This window comes from Ovis canadensis, chromosome 14 (assembly GCF_042477335.2).
Source record: "Ovis canadensis isolate MfBH-ARS-UI-01 breed Bighorn chromosome 14, ARS-UI_OviCan_v2, whole genome shotgun sequence".
Lineage (NCBI taxonomy): Eukaryota > Metazoa > Chordata > Mammalia > Artiodactyla > Bovidae > Ovis > Ovis canadensis.
In genome coordinates this window covers 64,584,155-64,605,995 of record NC_091258.1, presented here as the reverse complement: position 1 = coordinate 64,605,995, position 21,841 = coordinate 64,584,155, and the positions used below count along the sequence as shown (strand labels likewise).

The 21,841-nt window shown below is 52.2% G+C and overlaps 1 protein-coding gene, 1 long non-coding RNA gene and 1 pseudogene across 3 annotated transcripts in view; 2 read left to right on the top strand and 1 right to left on the bottom strand.

The window, feature by feature from the left end:
* Window positions 1-21,841, bottom strand: part of LOC138418944 (uncharacterized) — a 90,884-nt gene that overhangs the window by 22,842 nt on the left and 46,201 nt on the right. The window contains exons 2-3 of one of the 2 annotated variants that reach the window (XR_011248801.1): window positions 16,257-16,363; window positions 3,471-3,528 (exon numbers count right to left, since the gene is read on the bottom strand). This is a non-coding gene — a long non-coding RNA (uncharacterized lncRNA). The remainder of the gene's footprint in view (window positions 1-3,470; window positions 3,529-16,256; window positions 16,364-21,841) is intronic. The other variant, XR_011248802.1, reaches the window with a different exon arrangement.
* On the top strand, window positions 149-6,716 carry LOC138418943 (C-X-C motif chemokine 17). Its single transcript, XM_069550952.1, has 4 exons — window positions 149-418; window positions 4,143-4,223; window positions 5,169-5,267; window positions 6,294-6,716. Exons 1-4 carry the CDS (start codon window positions 340-342, stop codon window positions 6,389-6,391), a joined length of 357 nt encoding a protein of 118 aa, XP_069407053.1. The 5' UTR covers window positions 149-339; the 3' UTR covers window positions 6,392-6,716.
* Window positions 20,210-21,841, top strand: part of LOC138418505 (cell adhesion molecule CEACAM6-like) — a 34,756-nt pseudogene continuing 33,124 nt past the window's right edge.

The following is a 21,841-nucleotide window of genomic DNA, read 5'->3' as shown; positions in this document are numbered from 1 at the left end:
CACATTGCGGGGTGGGGAGGCGGGAGGGAGGGAGGGGACGAGTAGAGCGGCCAGGTTACCAGTCACCCTCTTGTGTTCCTACAAAGGCTTCATTTGTTTGGCCAGTTTTGCCTCCCAGATTCCCATAAAACACATGGTCCAACCTGTTACCTAACAAAGCCAGTGCCACTCGGCCCTTCCCGCCCTCTAATGAGAATGCTGGCCTGGGAGTAAAGTGCAGATCCACCCCCCCCCCCACCCAAGCCACATTCCACGCACGGCCTGAGCCGCCAGGAGAAGTGGGGACCCTCTCACTAGGAGCTGCTGAAGAGTGGACGCACAGCAGCACCGACGGGTGAAATGAAGGTTCTAATCTCTTCCCTCCTCCTGTTGCTGCCACTAATGCTGACGTCCATGGTCTCCAGCAGCTCACACACAGGTAAAAAAAAAAAAAAAATCCACTTTCTATGAAAGATAAAAAGGGGGGAGAAACGTGGCAAAACAGAAAAGAGCATGACCGCACACACGGTGAAATGTAGCCCCTGCAAAGCTACGGGGATTAGCGGTGAGTTAGCCTGTCTGGGTGGCTGTTTCTTCATCTGCAAAAAAATGAATGAACTGAACGTAAACCCTAACAGCGTCGTGAAGTTAAAGGAGCCCGTGTGTATGGAGTGTCTGCAAGGGTAGCTGGCGGGAGAGGACCTTACCTCTCCCCGAGTCCCTGTTCGGGGGTATTGAGTGTCCTGGGGGCTGAGCCTGGAGGCCATCCGGACAGGGCATTGAAGGCAAGTGTGCGTCCAGTCAGTCATCCTCGATTATATTCTTCCTAGTACACCAGACATGCCCCAATAATTCTTAATGCTATTTCATGGTAAGGTGATAAACCAGAAAATCACATCACCAGGTAGTACCCGTGTTTGAAGCTGTGACCACACTGAGCTGTTGAGGCAATCCGAGAGCCGGTTGGAAAAGAATTTCCAGACACAGAGCATTACAGAAGGGAGTGAGCTTATTAAGAACAAAGAGCAGAGATAACGTGGGCCTTGCAAGCACAGCGGGCTGGCAACTCCTGACAGGCCAGGGAGAGTCGACAGTGTTCGTGGGTTAATAGCCAATTTTTATAGCCTCGAGACAAAGACAATTCCTGCTGGGAGGCTGGCGTTAGGGGACTGGTTGGGGCTTTATAGGGTGTTTACTGGAGTGGGCATCTTTGACTAATTTGGAGTCAGGAAGCCTGTTAGTGATGACCATGGGCTTTTGGCAACGGTTACGTGTGTGTGTGTCCCGTCACTTCAGCCACGTCCGACTCTTTGTGAACTATGGACTGTAGCCCGCCAGGTTCCTCTGTCCATGGGACTCTCCAGGCAACAGTTACAAAGGGGCTCAGTCAGCTTTGGAGGAGACCTTGGTTCTCAGCTCTGCTTCTGTGTTCTTGGTACAAGGCTTCACACCTGTGGCCTGGGGGGCAACACTGCACACAGGCCCTGTTTGAACAGCTCACCTTTATGAAGCAGATCCTGGGTTAGGAGCTCCAAATCCACCCCACTGTTCCCTACAGCCGGAGTGGCCCAGCCCTTAGCAGAACAACTGTGCAGAAGGGACCCCCTCTCCACCTATGTTCCCACTCTAAGTGACCATCTCCCCAAGCGCTACTTTGAGGTGAAGCAGCTTTGTTACATAGCATCGAGTGGGTCCTAAAATCAGGAGTCTACCCTCCTGCACCCATTTCCAGCATCTTCTCCTTTATAGAGTTCTCTGGAAGCCGCTGGGACCCATGGCCCAGCGGGGGAGGCCCTAGACCAGCATTCTGGGAGGGAAGCCTTTTCCACCGCTGTGATGGGCCCCCAGGCTGGAGACCTCAGCCTGGACTCCAAGCTCCAGTCACATCTGCCTTTCCCGGCCATCCCCCTCCCACACCCCACGCTAACAAGGGCCCGTGTTCCTCTCAGCTGGAATCTCAGAACCTCGGCTGCTCCCCAGCTGCTCTTGTGTCTTCCTACCAGCTCGGTTCTGCTCCCACAGCCGCCCTGATGCAACCCAGAGGCAGACGTGAGCCCTCTCCCCCTGCACAAGCTCGGCCCCGACTGGACTCTCTGCGCGGTCCACGTTCTACCTTGAGATGAGTGTCGGTGCGTCTCCTACCCCAACACCTGCCCTTCTGTGCTGTAACCTCGCCACTGGCACAGCCTGGTGTCTTGTTTCCATGTCCCTCTCGTGACCCGGCAAAGTGTTCAGTAAATATATTTAAGTGGAAGAATAAATCCTCAGGTTTCTAAGTTCAAAATGTTCCCCTTAGGAGACGGGACACCTTGGTTTCATAGCAGCTCTGTTGACATTAGAGATTAATAATTCTTCTTGCAAGGGGGGCAGGGCACCCTGTTCTGTTCTTCGTAACCTGTTTAGCAACATCCAAGTGGCCTCTACCCTCTGGAAGCCAACAGCGGCCTCTTCCCGCCCCCACCCCATTAATACAGCCAAAAATATCTCCAGACGTGGCCAAACATCCCCTGGAGGGGAAGACTCACTCCCCAGGGGAGCCCCTGTTTTACCAATAATTCTCAAACACGGTGACACATTTAGACTCACCCAGACCTTTAGACTCAGGCTTGAATTCAGGGGATCGACCGTGATCCAAATCTTGGCTCCATCTCTCCACTCACTTTGTAACCCTGGGGTGTGTGTGTGTGTGTGCGTGTTCAGTCATGTCCGACTGTTTGTGACCCCCATGGACTACAGCCCATCAGGTTCTTCTGTCCATGGGATTCTCTAGGCAAGAATACTGGAGTGGATTGCCATTTCCTTCCTTCTCCAGGGGATCTTCCCCACTCAGGGATCAAACCCACGTCTCCTGCGTGGCTGGTGGATTCTTTGACCACTGCACCACCTGGGAAGCCTCTTGGAAACCTGGACAAGAAGCTTAACTTTTTTAAGCTTCATTTTAAAATGAGTAAAATACCACTTAGCATGTACAACTCTTGCGAAGAGTAAATGATGGATAATGTGAACCTAGTAAGCGTTCAATAAATCGAGTGAGTGAAATTTCATTCTCAAGTAGCTACAAAGGCACAAGGGCAATGAGATGGGGAAAGCTCACTGGGGCCCCGGGGGGTACAATTACAGGCTCAATTCCCATTTCCCAGGCAAGGGTAGTTGCAATGTTGGACCAAGTCTGGTGAGCAGAAATAACACTACACAATCCTCCTGCCCAGAAATCTCCAAATAAAATTTGATCTTGCTTTATCTCTTAAAATAACCACACACCTGCTTAATATGCTTTTCATGGGGAAGTGGGGGAAAATAAATAACTGAGAAGCAATGACAATGTTGAGAAATAAATTACTTACAATAACAGAGTAATTCCTTATAAGATGCCCTATTAATTGTAAAATTACTTATGATAAATAGCTCCCATGCCATTAGGTCATGTAGGTTCGAAGACAGAATAATAGGCTAAGAGCCTTGGACCTAGGTTTTAGCTCCAGATGACTCACCATTAACTCTGTGAACTTGGGCATTGCATCAGCTCTCTCTGGGCCTCAGTTTTCTCACCTCAAAATAAAAGAGATGGTGATTCACTTAATTAGTGCAGTGTTATAACAACAGCTGGGTAATGATATCAAGAAACACAAAACGGAAATAAGAGAGCATCAGGTAACAAGATAGACCTGAATGCAGACAAAAGGAGAAATGGATTTGTTCCACAGGGACAGAGGTAAATACCATCCTCTTATATTAATAGTTGAACTGGGACTATGGATTCAAATACAAGCAAACGCAGAGGTCAGGTGAAGTTCCTGACTGGTTTATGGAATAATCTGCTCTTTGCTCTTATTTCTTGAGTCAGGAGGATTACAACGCATGCAGGGCAGGGACCTTAATGGGGAGGTTGTCAGGTCTTGATCAACACCCCGACCTTTTGTCCTCTCTTCTCTCCAGAAGCTGTACTTTCTCTGCCTACCTCCAGCTAAGCTTTTCTCTAGGCCAGATTTTACACTTCAGTTCCTCATCCATGGAAAATACCCCTCTCTTGAAGTACCCTAGATCCCTGAGTAAAAACGAAGAGCAATGGCGCTGCGCTTACCCAGAGGCACAGTGATCAGGAACCAAGTCTCCTGGCTCCTTCCCTTTCCAGTGCCTGGAAGTGACCCGTTTCCTTCCTACAGGGGTTGCCAGAGGCCAGAGGGACCAACGCCAGGCTTCTGGGAGGTGGCTCCGAGAAGGAGGCCAAGAATGTGAGTGCCAAGGTCAGTAAGTAACACAATATTGACGAGAGTGCACCATCGAGATCCCCACCTGCTCCCCTGAATCCCTCTGAGAGCAGAGCAGATATTACCTGAGCTGCCCTTGCCCCCTGCCCTCTCCCCCAGCCCGCCACTCATTTCTTCCTGAGTCTCTTGTAAGAGCCAGACTCCTCCAGGGTCCAGGAGAGCTGGCGGAAGGTCTGGCTGGCCCTCTCTCCCTTACCGTTTTCCCCGACAACCCAGGGCTGCCTTCCAAGAGGTTCCTGGACCCCATCCTCAGCCTAATTTTACTCACAGGCAAGACTGAAACAGAGAGGAAAAATGGCTTAGTTTGAAGTAAAGCAGCCACTGAAAGGCTGTCACCCCTTATTCCTCATTTTTAAAAATTTATGTTTAATTGGAGGATCATTGCTTTACAATATTGTGTTGGTTTCCGCCGCACAACAACGTGTATCAGGCCTATGTATACATATGTCCCCTCCATCTCGAACCTCCCTCCCACTTATTGCTCACTTTTTTGGTCTCCTTAATGACACTCTGATGCTTCCTCCAAACCTGCCACCAAATTCTTGCCCTTGAAAGTGAAACACGCTCAGTTGTGTCTGGCTCTTTGCGACTCCATGGACTGTACAGTCCAGAGAATTCCCCAGGCCAGAATACTGGAGTAGGTAGCCTTTCCCTTCTCCAGCAGATCTTCCCAACCCAGGAATTGAACCAGGGTCTCCTGCATTGCAGGTGGATTCTTTACCAACTGAGCTATCAGGGAAGCCCATTCTTGTCCATACAGGTCAGCAAAACAACTCAGAGACCCTGGTGGTCATATGACTGTTCCGGGTTGACCCTTTCCCACTGCAGTACGAAAAACAACCGGGGGGCAAGGAAGATGGCAAGTCAAGTCCTGGCCCTCAAACATATGATCCTTCCTAAGCAGCAACCCCCTTATTTCAGATTGGTTCCTGAGAGGCCCTAGAACACCCATCACAGCTCCCAGGCTGACAAAGAAGCCGTGTCCCTGTGATCGTTTCAAGGGCAGGATGAAGAAAACCAGTAAGTTGTCAAAGAATGACCCTCCTTAAACCAGAGGTGCTCTGTGGAATCAACTAGGGATGAGAATGAAAGTGTCAGTCACTCAGTCATGTCTGACTCTTCTCGGCCCCACGGACTGTAGCCCTCTAGGCTTCTCTGTCCTTGGGACTTGCCAGGCAAGAATCCTGGAGTGGGTTGTCATTTCCTTCTCCAGGGGTTCTTCTTGACCCAGGGATCAAACCTGGGTCTCCTGTATTGCAGGTGGATTCTTTACCATCTGAGCCAGCAGGGAAGCCCCAGCTAGGGATGAAGCAGGGGTTAAGAGACAAAGAGAAATGAGATGAAGATCAGGATTAGCATGCATCTCAGCTCATCCCACTCAAGGTCAACGTGTGGGGAAACAGGAAGAGCAGGAAAAGCAAAACACAACTCCCCTAATACTAGAGACGGCTCGCCAAAGCCTCCGATGATAGAATGCCATTGCTTATCAAAGTGGAGGGAGATGGGGCTGTTGGCGAGCTGGTCACTGGTCTCTGATGATGACACCGGTGTCGGTGTCAAACAATGAGATTCCTCCCTAGTCTAGGTATAATTAAATGTCATATAAAAAGTATACTAGCAAGTGTTAAACTGATGGATATTGTGGCATTATTATGATATTACATGATCAAGAATGGGATGATCCCTGGAGAAAGAAATGGCGATTCACTCCAGCATTCTTGCCTGGGAAATCCCACAGATAGAGGAGTCTGGCGGGCTATGGGGTGGCAAAGAGACGCCACTTAGCAACTAAACAACAACAACAATTAGTTTACATACAAAAGGTATGGAAAACTATGCCGCAAACTAGTAACAACAGTTTGCTCACCAGAATCAGCAGTGGAAGCAGGGGTTGGGGCATCCTTTATCTCCTTACTGTAGATATTTTTTCATTTAAATTTTCCCCCACAGGATGAGTCTCACTTGTAACATTTTAAAAGCTCTCATAAAAAATTAAAGTCTAAGAATGTTTTTAACTGCAGTGTCTCCCTTTCCTCTTCACCCTAGGACACCGAAGACATCACAGGAAGTCAGACAAGCACTCCAGAGCCTGCCAGCAGTTTCTCACACGATGTCTGCTAGAAAGCTTTGTTCTGCCCTTATAGGCGCTCTGAGACCCCACCCTCCCGATGAAACATTCTCAGTCAACAAAGCCGTGAGTGCACCTAGAAGACGCTCCTCTCCCATCTCGCGTTCCCCCGTTCCTGTCCGCACTCCCTAAATCATCCCCAAAGCATTTCCCCTGAGATGATTGCCCCCTCCAGTGCCTTCGTCACTTGTCAGTCTTTTCCTGGGGCTGCCCCTTCACACAGCCTTAAGCTTACTTACCTGAAAGAAACCAAGAATCTCTGAGTACCTAGCTGGTCCTCCCCGACTGTAAACACAAGCAGGAAAACAGCAAACAAAATCAATAAATATACTTAAATGTAATAGATCAAAATCATTTTCAAATGGGGTCTCGAAATGCACATTCAATCCAGACGACCCACTTTACTCTGTTCATTCCAAACCGTTCCCAGATTGTATACGCACCTCTATCCACGACCACCTTCAGTCTCTCTCCACTGCCTAAATTTTTACTCTTTCACTCATCCAACAAACCTTCCTGAGCTAAGAGCTAGGTAGGGCCAAGAAAGCAGTGAAAGCAATGGATCAGACATTGTCTTACTAACGATAATACAAGTTTAAAAAGAACCTGGCACCATTTCCTAGCACATAAAATGCCTCCCCAGTATTTATGATTGTCACCACCGCCATCATCACGAATGGTCACTGGACTCTCTGGGTTTCCAGGCAACCACAGCAGACACACGTGCAGAGGCAGGGCTCAAGGAGAGTACTCGCTCACTCAGTCACGACGGACTCTTTGCAACATTATAGGCAATGGCACCCCACTCCAGTACTTTTGCCTGGAAAATCCCATGGACGGAGGAGCCTGGTAGGCTGCAGTCCATGGGGTCGCTAAGAGTCAGACATGACTGGGCGACTTCGCTTTCACTTTTCACTTTCATGCATTGGAGAAGGAAATGGCAACCCACTCCAGTGTTCTTGCCTGGAGAATCCCAGGGACGGGGGAGCCTGGTGGGCTGCCGTCTATGGGGTTGCACAGAGTCGGACACGACTGAAGTGACTTAGCAGTAGCAGCAGACTATAACATGCTAGGCTCTGCTGTCCATGGGATTCTCCAGGCAAGAACACAGGAGTGGATTGCCATGCCCTCCTCCAGGGGATCTTCCCGATGCAGGGAATTGAACCAGCATCTCCTGTGTCTCCTGCAGTGCAGGTGGATTCTTTACCACTGAGCCACCTGGGAGAGACAGTGTGGAAGGTCTCAAATGCCACTGAAAAGGGCTTTCCAGCTGTAAAAATGGGAAGATGTCTTTTTTCTTTTTTAACATGGGAATAAAATGATCAGAAAAATAATATAAGGAAATTAAAGTGGGAACCATCAGGAAGAATAAATAAAGAGAGGAAAGTTACAAAGGGGTAGATCCCGCTTCCCTCTCTGACCCTCTCCTCAAACATCAGAAGGGGAAGTAAGAAAAGGAACACTTGAGACTTCCCTAGAGGTCCAGTGGTCTAGACGCCACATTCCTGATGCAGGGGGCCCCAAGTTCGGTACCTGGTCAGGGAACTAGATCCTACATGCTGCAACTGAGAGTCTGCATGCCGAAGCTAAAGATCCTGCCGACATGAAGATGTCAACAGGAAGATCCCACGTGCTACAGCTAAGACCCGGTGCAGCCAAGTGAATTTTTTTTTTTTTTTTTTTACCGAGAAAGAAAAGGAACATTTCTCCAGAGTCTAGCTTCTGTCATCTGGATCAAACAGAGGACTCAGCTGGGATGCTGCCTTCATGAGAAGAAATATTTTATCTGAGTGGGGAGTGGAATGGGGCCTCTTCAAGACATAACCTTCTGGTGGGAGGGTGATGGACACCCAGCTTCCTTCTGTCCCCACCCTTCCTCCTACAGCAAGAGACACAAGTGCTTCACTCGGCACAGGAGCGGGGAGCCAGCGGTGCTCAGCCCACTTGCCGACCGCCTCCAAAAGGAAGACCAAGGATGCCAGGTGGAAGGAGTGGAACCCAATGTGGTGGGAGAGCCACCATGAGCAGCCTACGAGGGATCTGTGACAAAGGAGGTCTGTGGGGACCCAGAGGGATGAAGCCAGGGAGATCAGTACCTCCCACGAGGGCTTCCCTGGTGCTCAGGGGTAAAGAATTCGCTTGCCAATGCAGGAGACACAGGTTCCATCCCTGGTCCGGGAAGATCCCACATGCTGCAAAGCAGCTAAACCCGTGTATCACCACTACCAAGCCTGTGCTCCAGAGCCTAGGAGCCGCAATTCGTGAGCCCACGTGCTGCAACTACTGAAGCTCGAGCGCCCCAGAGCCCGTGCTCCTCAACAAGAGAAGCCACCGCAACTAGAAAGCAGCCCCTGCTCACCACAGCTAGAGAAAAACCCACGCGGCAGCGAAGACTCAGCACAGCCAAAAATACGTAAATAAAATTATTAATATATATATATCTCCCTTGAGGAAAAAAACAGCACAGCAGAGCCAGGTTCTAAGTTGGTATTTAAGCCTGTTAGAGATTCATGCATTGAAGAAGGAAATGGCAACCCACTCCAGTGTTCTTGCCTGGAGAATTCTGGGGATGGGGGAGCCTAGTGGGCTGTCGTCTTTGGGGTCGCACAGAGTCGGACACGACTGAAGCCACTTAGCAGCAGCAGCAGCAGCAGCAGCAGCAGCAGCAGAGAATCAAAGCCACATCAGACAACTAAACCCAGCTGGAGCCTGCACCAGAAAAAATATCCAGACCAGCCAGCATCTGAGGATCAGCAGGGACCCGGTAGACAGGGATCCAGTAGCCCACTGCACAGCAAAGACCCTCCTCACTCAGCAGGAGCCCCTTGCCCATCACCAAGCTGAAGCCCAGCAGGAACCTCGAGCACAGCAAAAATCCACTCTGCATCAGGAGTTTCGTCCGCCGCAGGCCTCTGCCCCACAGACATCATCTCCCATCCAAAGGGTGCCCTTTAGTAAACAGGAAGCTGCCTCACAGCACAGACCTGAGCCAGGAAAAGAATCTAGAACTCAACAGAACCCAGAACTGAGACAGGGATCCAGAGCCCAGTCAGAACCTGGTCCTATAGAGCCTCTTGTAGCCCCACAAGAAGCCGGATCAACCACCTCTGGCCCAGCCTAGACCTCAACCCCAAAATGGACCACCAGCCCAGACTAAACCTATGTCCTGAGAAATATGGTGAGAGTCGGACCCTGGCTCAGCACACAGCTCCAGCCCAGGGAGCCAAAGGCCAGCCGAGGTCTTTACCATGGAGATTTCTAGCAAAACCAAACCAGGGCTTCCCTGCTGGACCAGTGGTTAAGAAGCCACCTGCCAATGTGGGAGGTTTGATCCCTGGTCTGCGAAGATCCCATCTGTCGAGGAGCAACTGAGCCTGTGCACCTCAACTAACGAATCTGTGCTCTAGAGCCCAGAAGCCACAGCTACTGAAGTCCGTGCGCCCTGGGGCCCGTGCCCTGCAACAAGAGAAGCTGCTATGATGACAGACCCTCGCACTGCAACTCGAGAGTAACACAGCTCTCTGCAACTAGGGTAGAGCCTGCATAGCAATGAAGACCTGGCACAATAATAGATAAATTAATTAATTAAATTATACATATATAGACCCAACCTACCACCACGCAGAAACCCACTTCAGAGCAGAAGACATTTCTTGAATGGGTAATAGAGTTTGGTGCAGATTTGGATGTGGGGTTTACTTTAGAGACCGATTTGCCAGCCAGGAGGGATGAACAGTGGCCCCCAGAATGAAGCTGGCCTTCAAGGGGCAACCTGGTTATGAAGTGATGCCAGGATTCAGTGGGATACCAACAGTTCAGTTCAGTTGCTCAATCGTGTCTGACTCTCTGCAGCCCCACAGACTGCAGCACGCCAGGCTTGCCTGTCCATCACCAACTCCCGAAGCTTGCTCAAACTCATGTCTATCAAGTCAGTGATATCATCCAACCATCTCATCCTCTGTCATCCCCTTCTCCTCCTGCCTTCAATCTTTCCCAGGGTCTTTTCCAATGAGTCAGTTCTTCGCATCAGGTGGCCAAAGTATTGGAGTTTCAGCTTCGGCATCAGTCCTTCCAATGAATATTCAGGACTGATTTCCTTTAGGATGGACTGGTTGGATCTCCTTGCAGTCCAAGGGACTCTCAAGAGTCTTTTCCAACACCACAGTTCAAAAGCATCAATTCTTTAGCACTCAGCTTTCTTTATAGTCCAACTCTCACATCCATACATGACTACTGGAAGAACCACAGCTTTGACTAGATGGACGCTTACTGGCAAAGTAATGCCTCTGTTTTTTAATATGCTGTCCCTTGGACTGCAAAGAGATCCAACCAGTCCATCCTAAAGGAAATCGGTTCTGAATATTCATTGGAAGAACTGATGCTGAAGCTGAAACTCCAATACTTTGGCTACCTGATGCGAAGAACTGACTCATTTGAAAAGACCCTGATGCTGGGAAAGATTGAAGGCGGGAAGAAAAGGGGACAACAGAGAATGAGACGGTTGGATGGCATCACCAACTCAATGGACATGAGTTTGAGTAAATTCCAGGAGCTGACAATGGACAGGGAGGCCTGGCGTGCTGCAGTCCATGGGGTCGCAAAGAATCAGACACAACTGAGCAACTGAACTGAACTGAACTGAGGTTGGTCATAGCTTTTCTTCCAAGGAACAAGCGTTTTTTAATTTCATGGCTGCAGTCACCATCTGCAGTGATTTTGGAGCCCCCCAAAATAGTCTCTCACTGTTTCCCTTGTTTCCACATCTATTTGCCATGAAGTGATTGGACTGGATGCCATAATCTTAGTTTTCTGAATGTTGAGTTTTAAGCCAACTTTTTCACTCTCTTCTTTCACTTTCATCAAGAGGCTCTTTAGTACTTCTTCCCTTTCTGCCATGAGGGTGGTGTCTCACCAACACCCAGGAAGAAAACCAGCAGCCAGAATCGCAGACAATACCGGTACACAGGTGAGTTGAGCTTGGAGGAAGGGAGAGGGGGAGGGGCTCCAGGGATGGCCACTCCTTCAGTCAAGAAGAAATGAGACCTGCCAGAACGTCAGGTGAGCTGAGGTCACCGTCCAGCTGTCCAGACACAGAGCCAGAGCCCCCTCTGATGGAGGAGGGAGCCGAGGCCTGGAAGACAGGGAGCCTGTAGGGACTGGGCAGTGGGGGCTGCCGGAGCGCCAGGATCCCCAGCCAGCTTTGGACTCCTTGCCCTGTTCCAGGCCACCTCCCCACGGGGACACGGGGGAATCAAACAGAAACTAAGAAAGGCTGTGGGCGAGGGCAGGTGCTCATCCCCCAGGCCCAGAACTCTGAGCACCGCTGGGGGCAAGTGCCTCGCTGACTGGGCGGGTTTCCACACAGGCCAAGCCGGACGCCAGGCAGGGGCAGCCTTTCAGTTCTCCGGGGTGCCCAGTGGGCAGGAGGATACTCGTCCTGGGGAGTCCCAGTCCTTCCAGGCCCGTGGCCACATGGGGTATGATCTCAGGAAGTCAGTTAGGGGAACGGAACTGCCTTGGCCACTGGGGCCCTGGCCTGAGAAAGGGCCCAAGATGGGTCCAAGAGCCATAGCCACCACCATGGTGGCTAAAAGGCAAAGCCAAGGGTGAACGGGCGGGGTTGGGGAGTGGCCCTGATGGTATGTACCTTAGACACCCTACGAGAAGCCGGGCAGAGTGCACTGACCCACCGCCACGAGAAGTGGGGAGCCCGTGGACTGGCTCACGGGGTGGGTGCGGGCATTGAGAGAAGGGGGTGACGTGCCAACAAAGTGTCACACCCAGCACAGAGACTATTGGATCTTGGGAGGAGAGTCCAGAACGTGAGTGTCCCGAACCAGGGTTCCCGCTCTGGCTCCGGACTCGCTGCGTGACCCTGGGCGACTCCTGCCCTCGGTGTTTCCAACGTGGGAAACGGTTCAAGCGCAATTTTCCTGTCTCTGACACTCTTGAGACAGTAATGGGGGAGAGGTTTAGAAGCTCTGGCCCAAAGAGGAAGTTAAGCAGTGAGTCAGGGAAAGGTAGGAGGAAGGGGCATACCTGGAGGAGGGGTGAAATACAGCTTCAAGCAGTCCTGTTCCAGCATTCTTCACTCAATCTGCTTATCTATGCATGATCAGTCCACCAACCTGTTTCCTGACTCCTACTCTTAGGACAAGGGGCTGTGGGTCGACTTGGGACCTTCACTTGGGCTTCCCTGGTAACCCAGACAGTAAAGAATCTGCCTGCAGTGTAGAAGACCCAAGTTCAATCCCTGGGTCGGGAAGATCCCCTGTAGAAGGGCATGGCAACCCACGCCAGTATTCTTGCCTGGAGAATCCCATGGACAGGGGAGCCTGGCAGGCCACAGTCCATGAGGTCAAAAAGAGTTGGATATGACTGAGAGATTAACACTTTCACTTTTAACCTTTACTTGGGAGAAAGGAGAGCTGCCACCTGGGTTCCCTAGGTTGTCACATTATCTACAAGTCTCAGCAGGCTGGAGAAACACTGACAGACAAGACATCCTGCCAGCCTCAGGCCCACATGAATCCTTGCTGGATTAGGAGTGTCGACCCAAGTGAAGACCTATGGGAATTTCCTCTGCAGGAGAGAAGCTGACTTAGCCCTCGGGCCCAGAGACCCCAAACTCATCACCGTGCCTGCCATAGACATCATCAGTAGCCACGGGGAGAAGTGCAGCTGGCTCCAGACGCACACAGGAAGGCTCAGAGCTCAGACGGGGGCCCAAGGGCATTCCTTGTCACACTGCAGGACACAGCTTCACAGACAGGACCGAGTGCCCAGAGGCAAGACAATGATCAGGAAATGGGCCTTGGAGCCCTGATGCCTTAGGCTGTGAGGGTTGGTACACTGGACAGAGGCTCCCTCCCGCCCTGCCTCAACTTTCCGAGCTATAAAATGGGCATAATGACAGGAGTGCCTATCACTGGGCAATTGTGAGGTCTGGAGAGTGTAGGAGGGTGTTTGGTGCTACAAGCCCTCAGGAGGGTGGAAGTGCTCCTTACTGTCACCCCAGCTAGACTGTGAGTTCCCTGAGAGCTGGCCGTGTCCACTTTGTCTACCCTACAATTGCAGAGTCTGGTATGCCAGGCACACAGGCATTCAAACATTCATTTGCTTAATCAGGGAAGGCATGCACGAACTGTAACTGTGTCCTGGAAACTCCAGGAGCCTGCACAGCCCCAGACAGACATCAGGATCAAAGCAAAGGATTAGAGTGACCCACGTGATGTCTCGGGGACAGTCTGAGTGACAGACTCACTCAGAGTATGCTGTGAGGGCTGAGATGGAAGAGTGGTGGACAGATGGTCTCAGAGGGGTTGGCACTGCAGGGAGTGGGGAGGGGTATCAAATGCAGGAATGGTGTCCTGAGAGGCGGGGTGACAGGACCTCCCCGTCCCAGCACCCCGGGTCCTGATCTGGGGTTGACGGTGAACCTGGGATCCCAGCTGCCCCCTCAGCCCCCAGGAGAACCTGTGTCACAATGATAGACGCATCTCCCCTGACCCTTCCCAGCACAAGGCCTCCTGAAGTGCCCGGGAGGACTCGTCTCCTGCTGTGGAGGGTCCATTCTGGAAGTTTCCTCAGCAGCCCAGCCAAGGGCACATGCGCAGATCCTGAGTGACGGGGCCGCAGGTTCACAGCCGTTTCCCCAGTGCCCACGCTGGTGGCCTAGGTGTCTGGGCACCCGTGTCCAGCCCACCTGCCCACTGTGCCTGGAGCCGTCCCCCTCAGCAGTGACTTGGGTCCTGGGGTGGGCTCCAGGTCACCAGTCCATCCTGCCACCTGCTCCACGTGAGGTTCTTCCTGCGGGACCCTGATGTCTGTCCCAGGAGCTTCGCCCAGAGCAAATCTAGAGAGTGTTTGAGGGCTGGTGGTTGTGGCGATGAACACACCGGCATTTGTCTCCGGTGATGGAAAAAGAGGCGCGTGAGTGCCCTCTAGTGGGCTGGTCGTGCTAGAAGAGGAGCAAAGAGGACCCTGGGGAGTTGAAATTGGGGCTGACCTTGGACAAAGGGCACATTCAGGTTCAGGAGGCATATTTAGGGGGGATTAATGAAATATCAATAACCTCAGATAGGCAGATGACACCACCCTTATGGCAGAAAGTGAAGAGGAACTAAAAAGCCTCTTGATGAAAGTGAAAGAGGAGAGTGAAAAAGTTGGCTTAAAACTCAACATTCAGAAAACTAAGATCATGGCATCTGGTCTCATCACTTCATGGCAAATAGATGGGGAAACAGTGGCTGACTTTATTTTGGGGGGCTCCAAAATCACTGCTAATGGTGATTGCAGGCATGAAATTAAAAGACGCTTACTTCTTGGAAGGAAAGTTATGATCAACCTAGATAGCATATTCAAAAGCAGAGACATGACTTTGCCAACAAAGGTCCGTCTAGTTAAGGCTATGGTTTTTCCAGTGGTCATGTGTGGATGTGAGAGTTGGACTATGAAGAAGGCTGAGTGCCGAAGAATTGATGCTTTTGACCTGTGTTGGAGAAGACTCTTGAGAGTCCCTTGGACTGCAAGGAGATCTAACCAGTCCATTCTAGAGGAGATCAGTCCTGGGTGTTCATTGGAAGGACTGATGCTAAAGCTGAAAATCCAACACTTTGGCCACCTCATGCGAAGATTTGACTCATTGGAAAAGACTCTGATGCTGGGAGGGATTGGGTGCAGGAGGAGAAGGGGATGACCCAGGATGAGATGGCTGGATGGCATCATGGACTCAATGGACGTGAGTCTGAGTGAACTCCGGGAGCTGGTGATGGACAGGGAGGCCTGGTGTGCTGGGATTCATGGGGTCGCAGAGTCAGACATGACTGAGCAACTGAACTGAACTGAACTGAACTGAACTGAATTTATGGCTGCCTGTGGCACTAGTGGTAAAGAACCTGTTTGCGAATGCAAGAGATGTGAGAGATGTGGGTTTGATCCCTGGGTCAGGAAGATCCCCTAGAGAAGGGAATGGCAACCCACTCCAGTATTCTTGCCTGGAGAAACCCATGGATAGAGGAGCCTGGCGGGCTACAGTCCATAGTGTCGCAAAGAGTCGACACGATTGACACTGATTGACTAACATTTTTACTTTTCACTTTCATTTCCATTTAAAATCAAATAGAAAACTGGAGGTTGCTCCTGGGCCGTTTCCCAGAGCCAACTGCCTGTGACCAGCGGCAGGATAAGCTGAGGCTTGGGCTCCCCTGGTCCTCAGGACAACAGAGAAGCCACCCCCACCTGTCCCCCTGAGCTGGCTTTCAGCCACGAAGCCCCTGAATTCACTGGGAGGCTAATTAGGGGATGCAGGGCCCTGCAGTTGCCCAGGGGAGTCTCTGGCTCTTTTACTTGCTCAGTCCAAAACATCACCAGCACCATAGGCTTCACCTCCAGCCCTGTCCAGGACATTGGAAACTCCTGAAGCTTAATCCTACTGGAAGGCAGTGATTCCACCCTCAGGTCTCGTGGGCACCCGAACACCTCAAGCACCTGATGTGCGCCCCCTGCCAAGATGCCAGTGGGAGGAACCCGCCAGTTCCCTCAAGTGGTGGTCGTCAAGCCTTGCAAGCAAGTTCCTACAAACCGCCTGACGCCGTCACCTGGACCTTCTCCCCAGTACTAGGAGAATCAACTGAAGCTCTGGGTTGTGGTTGACTCGGCTTCAAGAGCACCCAGAACCCAGACTGTTGTGCCAGGGAGGCTGTGTGAGACCTCGAGAAACTCAGGGATGGGAGGCGAAGTTATAATGAGGACTCACTCTTCTTTGAGAGCCAACTGGGAGAGCAGGGGGCAGAGCCAGGGCAAGGTACTTCTACATTAAGCCCCTGACTGCAAATGTGTTTATCAGGGCTTCCCTGGTGGATCAGTAGCAAAGAACTCACCTGCCAGGGCAAGAGACACAATCTTGATCCCTGGTCCGGGAAGACTGCACGTGCCTCGAAGCAACTAAGCTGCAACTACTGAGGCTCTACTTTTTACAGGCCAAGCTCTGCAACAAGAGAAGCCACCACAATGAGAAGCCCAAGCACCACAATTAGAGAGAGCCTGCCCAGCACAGCCATAGCTAAATAAATTAGATTACTTTTTAGAAATGGGTTTGTTTTCCTTGAGACGGGGGGCTTCCCTGGTGGCTCAGATGGTAAAGAATCTGCCTGCAATGCAGGAAACTCGGTTTCAACCCCTGAATTGGGAAGATTCCCCTGGAGAAGAAAATGACAACCCATTCTAGTGTTCTTGGCTGGAGAATCCCATGGACAGAGGACTAACAGTTACTTATTTGAGACCACGGGGAGCTCTGAACAGAAGGTTCTGCTCTAGCAACGATGTCTGGAAGGATGAAACAGAAGCCAGACAAGATAGTCAACGGTATGTGTGCACTCAGTAATAGATCATCAATAAACATTCATAAAATGGATGAGGGATGCCACCCAATGGTCTACCCCTAGTGTGACACCTAGAGGTCAGAGAATATTTCCTGTGGACACAGGGGCACTGGCATCAGCCTGGGAAGAGACCTGCAAGTGTCTGTGGCTGCTGCTCCACGACAGGACTTGATTCCTCCAGGAATCAGGAGAGAGGACATGCTAAGAGCTAAGTCGCTTCAGTCGTGTCCAACTCTTTGTGACCCTATGAACTGGAGCTTGCCAGGCTCCTCTGTCCATGGGATTCTCCAGGCAAGAATATTGCTGTGGGTTGCCATTTCCTTCTCCAGGGGATCTTCCTGACCCAGGGAGATGACAGGGTCCGCTTAACTGTGAGGAGTCAGACTCCTGCTCATTCCCAGATAATCACACCCCCTTCCATCTCTACTGGGGAAGAATCTTGTAGTCTCCCTGGAGGGCCTGGGCCAGCAGCTTGAGACCTTCCCCTTCTCACGGAGACATGACCTGGCTCAGACTCCTGATCTTCCATCCCATTGGGAGTCACCCTGGGGAAGGGGGAGCCCCAGTGTGAACTCATGGGAAAAGGGGAGCAGCTCCTCATCACAAGGCCCCTAATCTGTGGGGACACCTGGGTCTGGTCCCTGAAGACATCTCAGCCTCCCCAGGCATCTGGGGGAAGTTGGGAACTTCCGGAGCAGGGTGGAAGAGGGGAGCCCAGCTTCTGCAGTTGCTCCATCTCAGAGGGGCTGGGGTCCCATGGGGGTCTCTCCTCCCCTGACAGAGGAGCCTGTGTGACGGAGTCTCCAGGTGGAGCTGCCCAGGTCCTGGCACTGTGGGGAGGCCAAGAACAGACCACTGATGGGGACACAGAGAACTAGGGTGCAGCCCCAGTGCTGTGAGAGGGGCAAGAACAGGGCCTTCTGGGGTCCAGCCCACAGGCTGCCACCCTCTCCCCAAAGCCCCAGAGACTCCCCCACAGCCCTCCCTTTGATGTCTCAGTGACTGAGAGCTCCTCCTGAGCACACGTCCACCTGGATGGATGGTTCTCCTAACACAGGGTAATGCCCATCCACTCCCTGGGCTCAACCTGCGCTGGGATGGAGTCAAGTAACCTGGGGACCCACAGTGACCAGGACCCCAGCTGACCAGCCCCAGTCTGGGGGTCAGAGCCCACCTCTGCCCAGGGCTCAGGGCTGGCTCACACCCTTTGGAGCCTACCCAGCACACCTGGTACATCCTGACACTGGCCCCAGGTCTGCTCATGAACTCCAGCGGGCATCATCGGGTCATACAGAGAACATACAAGAAATTAACAGGCGAATTTCACTTTGGTTAAGGAGGTGGAGACATTACTTTGCCAACAAAGGTCCATCAAGGACCTTTTTCCAGTAGTCATGTATGGATGTGAGAGTTGGACTATAAAGCTGAGTGCCAAAGAATTGATGCTTTTGAACTGTGGTGTTGGAGAAGACTCTTGAGAGTCCCTTGGACAACAAGGAAATCCAACCGGTCCATCCTAAAAGAAATCAGTCCTGGGTGTTCATTGGAAGGACTAATGCTGAAGCTGAAACTCCAATACTCTGGCCACCTGATGGGAAGAACGGACTCATTTGAAAAGACCCTGATGTTGGGAAAGATTGAAGGCAGGAGGAGAAGGGGACGACAGAGGATGAGATGGTTGGATGGCATCACTGACTCAATGGATATGAGTCTGAGTAAACTCTGGGAGTTGGTAATGAACAGGGAGGCCTGGCGTGCTGCAGTCCACGAGGTCGCAAAGAGTCGGACACGACTGAGCAACTGAACTGAACTGAAGGAGGTGGAAAAGGAGCCTGAAACCCATCCTTCCCTCTAAACAGACCCTCGGGGCCCCTCCTATTGTGCCTGCTCTATGCCGCACACTCCTTCTAGGGGCCTAAGGACACCCTGCCATGCCAGCTCCCATCCCTCCTGTGACCCATAGGAAAGGTCACAGTGAGCACAGGAAAATCAGCCAGGGTGACAGGGCTGCCTCTAACGGCACGGAGGAACACGGACAGTTTATGAGCCAAGACTCAGCCAACAGAACAAAGCAGGAGGGTCTCCCCCAAACACTTCCTCCGAGGACCAGGAGCCCACAGTCCATCCCCCAGAGCCAGGTTCCTCTCTCCCCAGGACATGCAGGAAACCTTTTCCTTCTCACCTGAGAACTGCAGCTCCTCCTGACAGACGTCAGGCTGGTGACACCCGAAAGTGGAGGTCAGGCCCCCTCACCAGTCATCACTCAGCTGACCCCTTTCCCTCCTCCAGAGTCATCTGTGACCTTAACCTTCTCAGATATTTGAGAACAATGGAAAGACCTGGGGCACCCATCTGGGTTTCTATGTCACCACGGAAATTATCACCAATTTTGGAGATCCCAGGGTGTCTGTGTCATGCTGACAGACCCCAGACCAGAACACGGCAGAGGCCGACACTGGGGGGTGGGTGGGCCTCTCAGTTGACTTGTCACCATCAGCCTTGCTATTGAAAGTGTGCCGCACCGTCCAGTATGGCCAGCACCAACTGAGAACTTGTTAGATGCAGACTCTCAGGTCCACCCCACACCTGCTGAGTCAGGCTCTGTATTTGAATAGGATCTGCAGACCCTCCTTGTGCATAGAAGTTGGGGAGAGGCTGCCCCGCCCCATATTATGAAGTCTCAGCCAGGCTGGGGAAGCGCGTGACCTGAGCGGCTGCTAAGACATTTCAAAGGTGTCACCTGGGGGTTTGCAGTCTTCATGAGGCGCCACAGGTGACTCCCATGCATCGTGGGGATGACGTCCCTGTGATAGAAGTTCCTGATGCGCCTCCCCTGCCAGGCTCCTGCTCTGAAGGGAAAAGCCAGAAGGGGATGAAGGAGGGCTGTGGAGGAGGCTGAGTGTGCGTCTGGTCCAGAGGAGTGGGGACCCCGGAACTGGACACCCCAGGTTTGTGCTTGTCCACACAAGTGTGTGTGTAGGGATGTGAGTATAGGGGTGTGTATATTGGGTGTGTGTGCAGGGGTGTGTGTAGATGTGTGTTTGTAGGTGTGTGTGTATAGGTGTGTGGAGTGTGTGTGTGTAGGATTGTGTGTAGGAATGTGTGTGTAGGTGTGTAGGTGTGTGTGTGTGTGTGTGTGTGTGTAGATGGAGAATCACTGCTCTAGAAGGCAGAGGACTCAGCAGAGTTCAGGGAACAGAAATACAGACAGAGGGGGAAGGGGGAGGGGGGCCACTAGGGAGGGAAGGAGGAGCGGGGAGGCAGGGGGCGGGGCCTGGGCAGAGACCCCGCCCCCGGGCCACTTGACCCAGCGAAGTGCTTCTGCCCCCGGAGGAAGCCCAGCACAGAGCGGGAAGGACAGCTGAGCTCACACAAGGACTGCAGGGTTTCTGAGCGTTTCTGGACCAGAAGTTCTCCTCACAGAGAGAGGGACACAGCAGACCACAGGCACCATGGAGCCCCCATCAGGCCCTGCAAGCAGGCGGCATGTCCCCTGGAGCAGGCTCCTGCTGGCAGGTGAGGGGGACAGTTTTCAGGGAGGGAGTGGAGACTGGAGAATGAGAGCCTGGCTGGTCCCTGGGGGAGATGAGGCTCTGAGAGGGGACAGGGGGTTCTGTTCAGACCTGAGGGCAGAGGGCAGAGGAACAGGGGAGGGAGGGGGCTCAGCCACAGGGGACTCTGCTTGAGCTAGAACTGGCGAGGGGCGGGAGGACTCAACTGCTGTAGGTTTTATCAGTTATTCTTCACTGAGCAGTTTGTTGACAACTGATGACGATAATAACAATTTATGTCTGGGTGTTACTCCAGAAAGAACACACCAGGACACTAAACAACACCCTTCCCTACAGCTCTTAAAAGTTGACAAACACCAGGCTGTAGAGGTTCCTTCACCAGGAATTTGGGTACAAGAAAATCGGACAAGCCCCTTCTCACGGAGCCGTGCTCTGTGGGGAGGAAGACGCACAAGCAGAGAGATGGAGAGTGTGCTGGCAGGTGCTACAGGTGTCATGCAGGAACCCAAGCAGGGGAGGGTCAGCAGTGAGCACGGAGGGTCTTTACAGCAGCTGGTCTGGGTGAGGGGCATCTCCCAAGAGGCCCTGAGTGTGAGCAGGCGTGTGAGGGCAGCGAGGGGGTGAGCCAGGGCACAGCCTGGGAAGCAGAGGAAAAAACAAGCCCAGGGGCGCTGAAGTGATGGGGGTCATGCTGCTGACCTTGAACCAACAGGACATATACATACACGCATGCACACGCACACACACACACACACACACACAGTATAAAAACACACACCAAGGCTGAGGGATGAAGAGACCTGCTCAGAACCCAGCGCACCATTTCCCCATCCCCCACACAGGTCAGAATATTAACTGATGTCTCTCTCTTCCCTCCTAGTCTCACTCTCATCCTTCTGGACCCTGCCCACCACTGCCCGCCTCGCTGTTGAAACGGTGCCCCCACTTGTTGCAGAAGGGTCGGTCGCCGTTTTTAACATCCTTGAAAAGAAAGGGCTTATCATCGGCTATGGCTGGTTCAGAGGGAACAGGGTAGAACAAAAAGCTGCAATTGAAGTCTACCAAGTACTTGAAAATTCACATACACCTGGGCCTGCAAACACTGGTCGAGAGACAATAAAACCCAATGGCTCCCTGATAATCCAGTCTGTCAGGAAGCAAGACGCAGGAACCTACACCGTGGTCACTGTAAAGGCTGATTTAACTAATGTTTCGGCTTCTGGACAGCTCCAAGTATACAGTGAGTGCTTCCTCTCTGACCTCGGGATGCTGAAAGGGGCGGTTGAATTCTGCTTTGACAGACCCGGATGGCGCCTCCATCTCCCTCTACGTTATGTCCCGTGTTGGGGTTTGAACGTTCAGTGCAGGGCACACACTGTGGAGACAAACTCCAAAGGGTCCGACTTCCACTCTGGGGATCTGGGCCCTGCAGACACTGCAGAAAGGAGGCTGGTCTGACGGGAGGGGCTCAGCAGAGGGAGAGCACTCTCAGTCCAGCCCCGCGGCTCCCTCCCTGCGACCATGACCCTGAGGAAGACCCTGCAGGACCAGCAGGGCCCTGGCCTGAGGGAC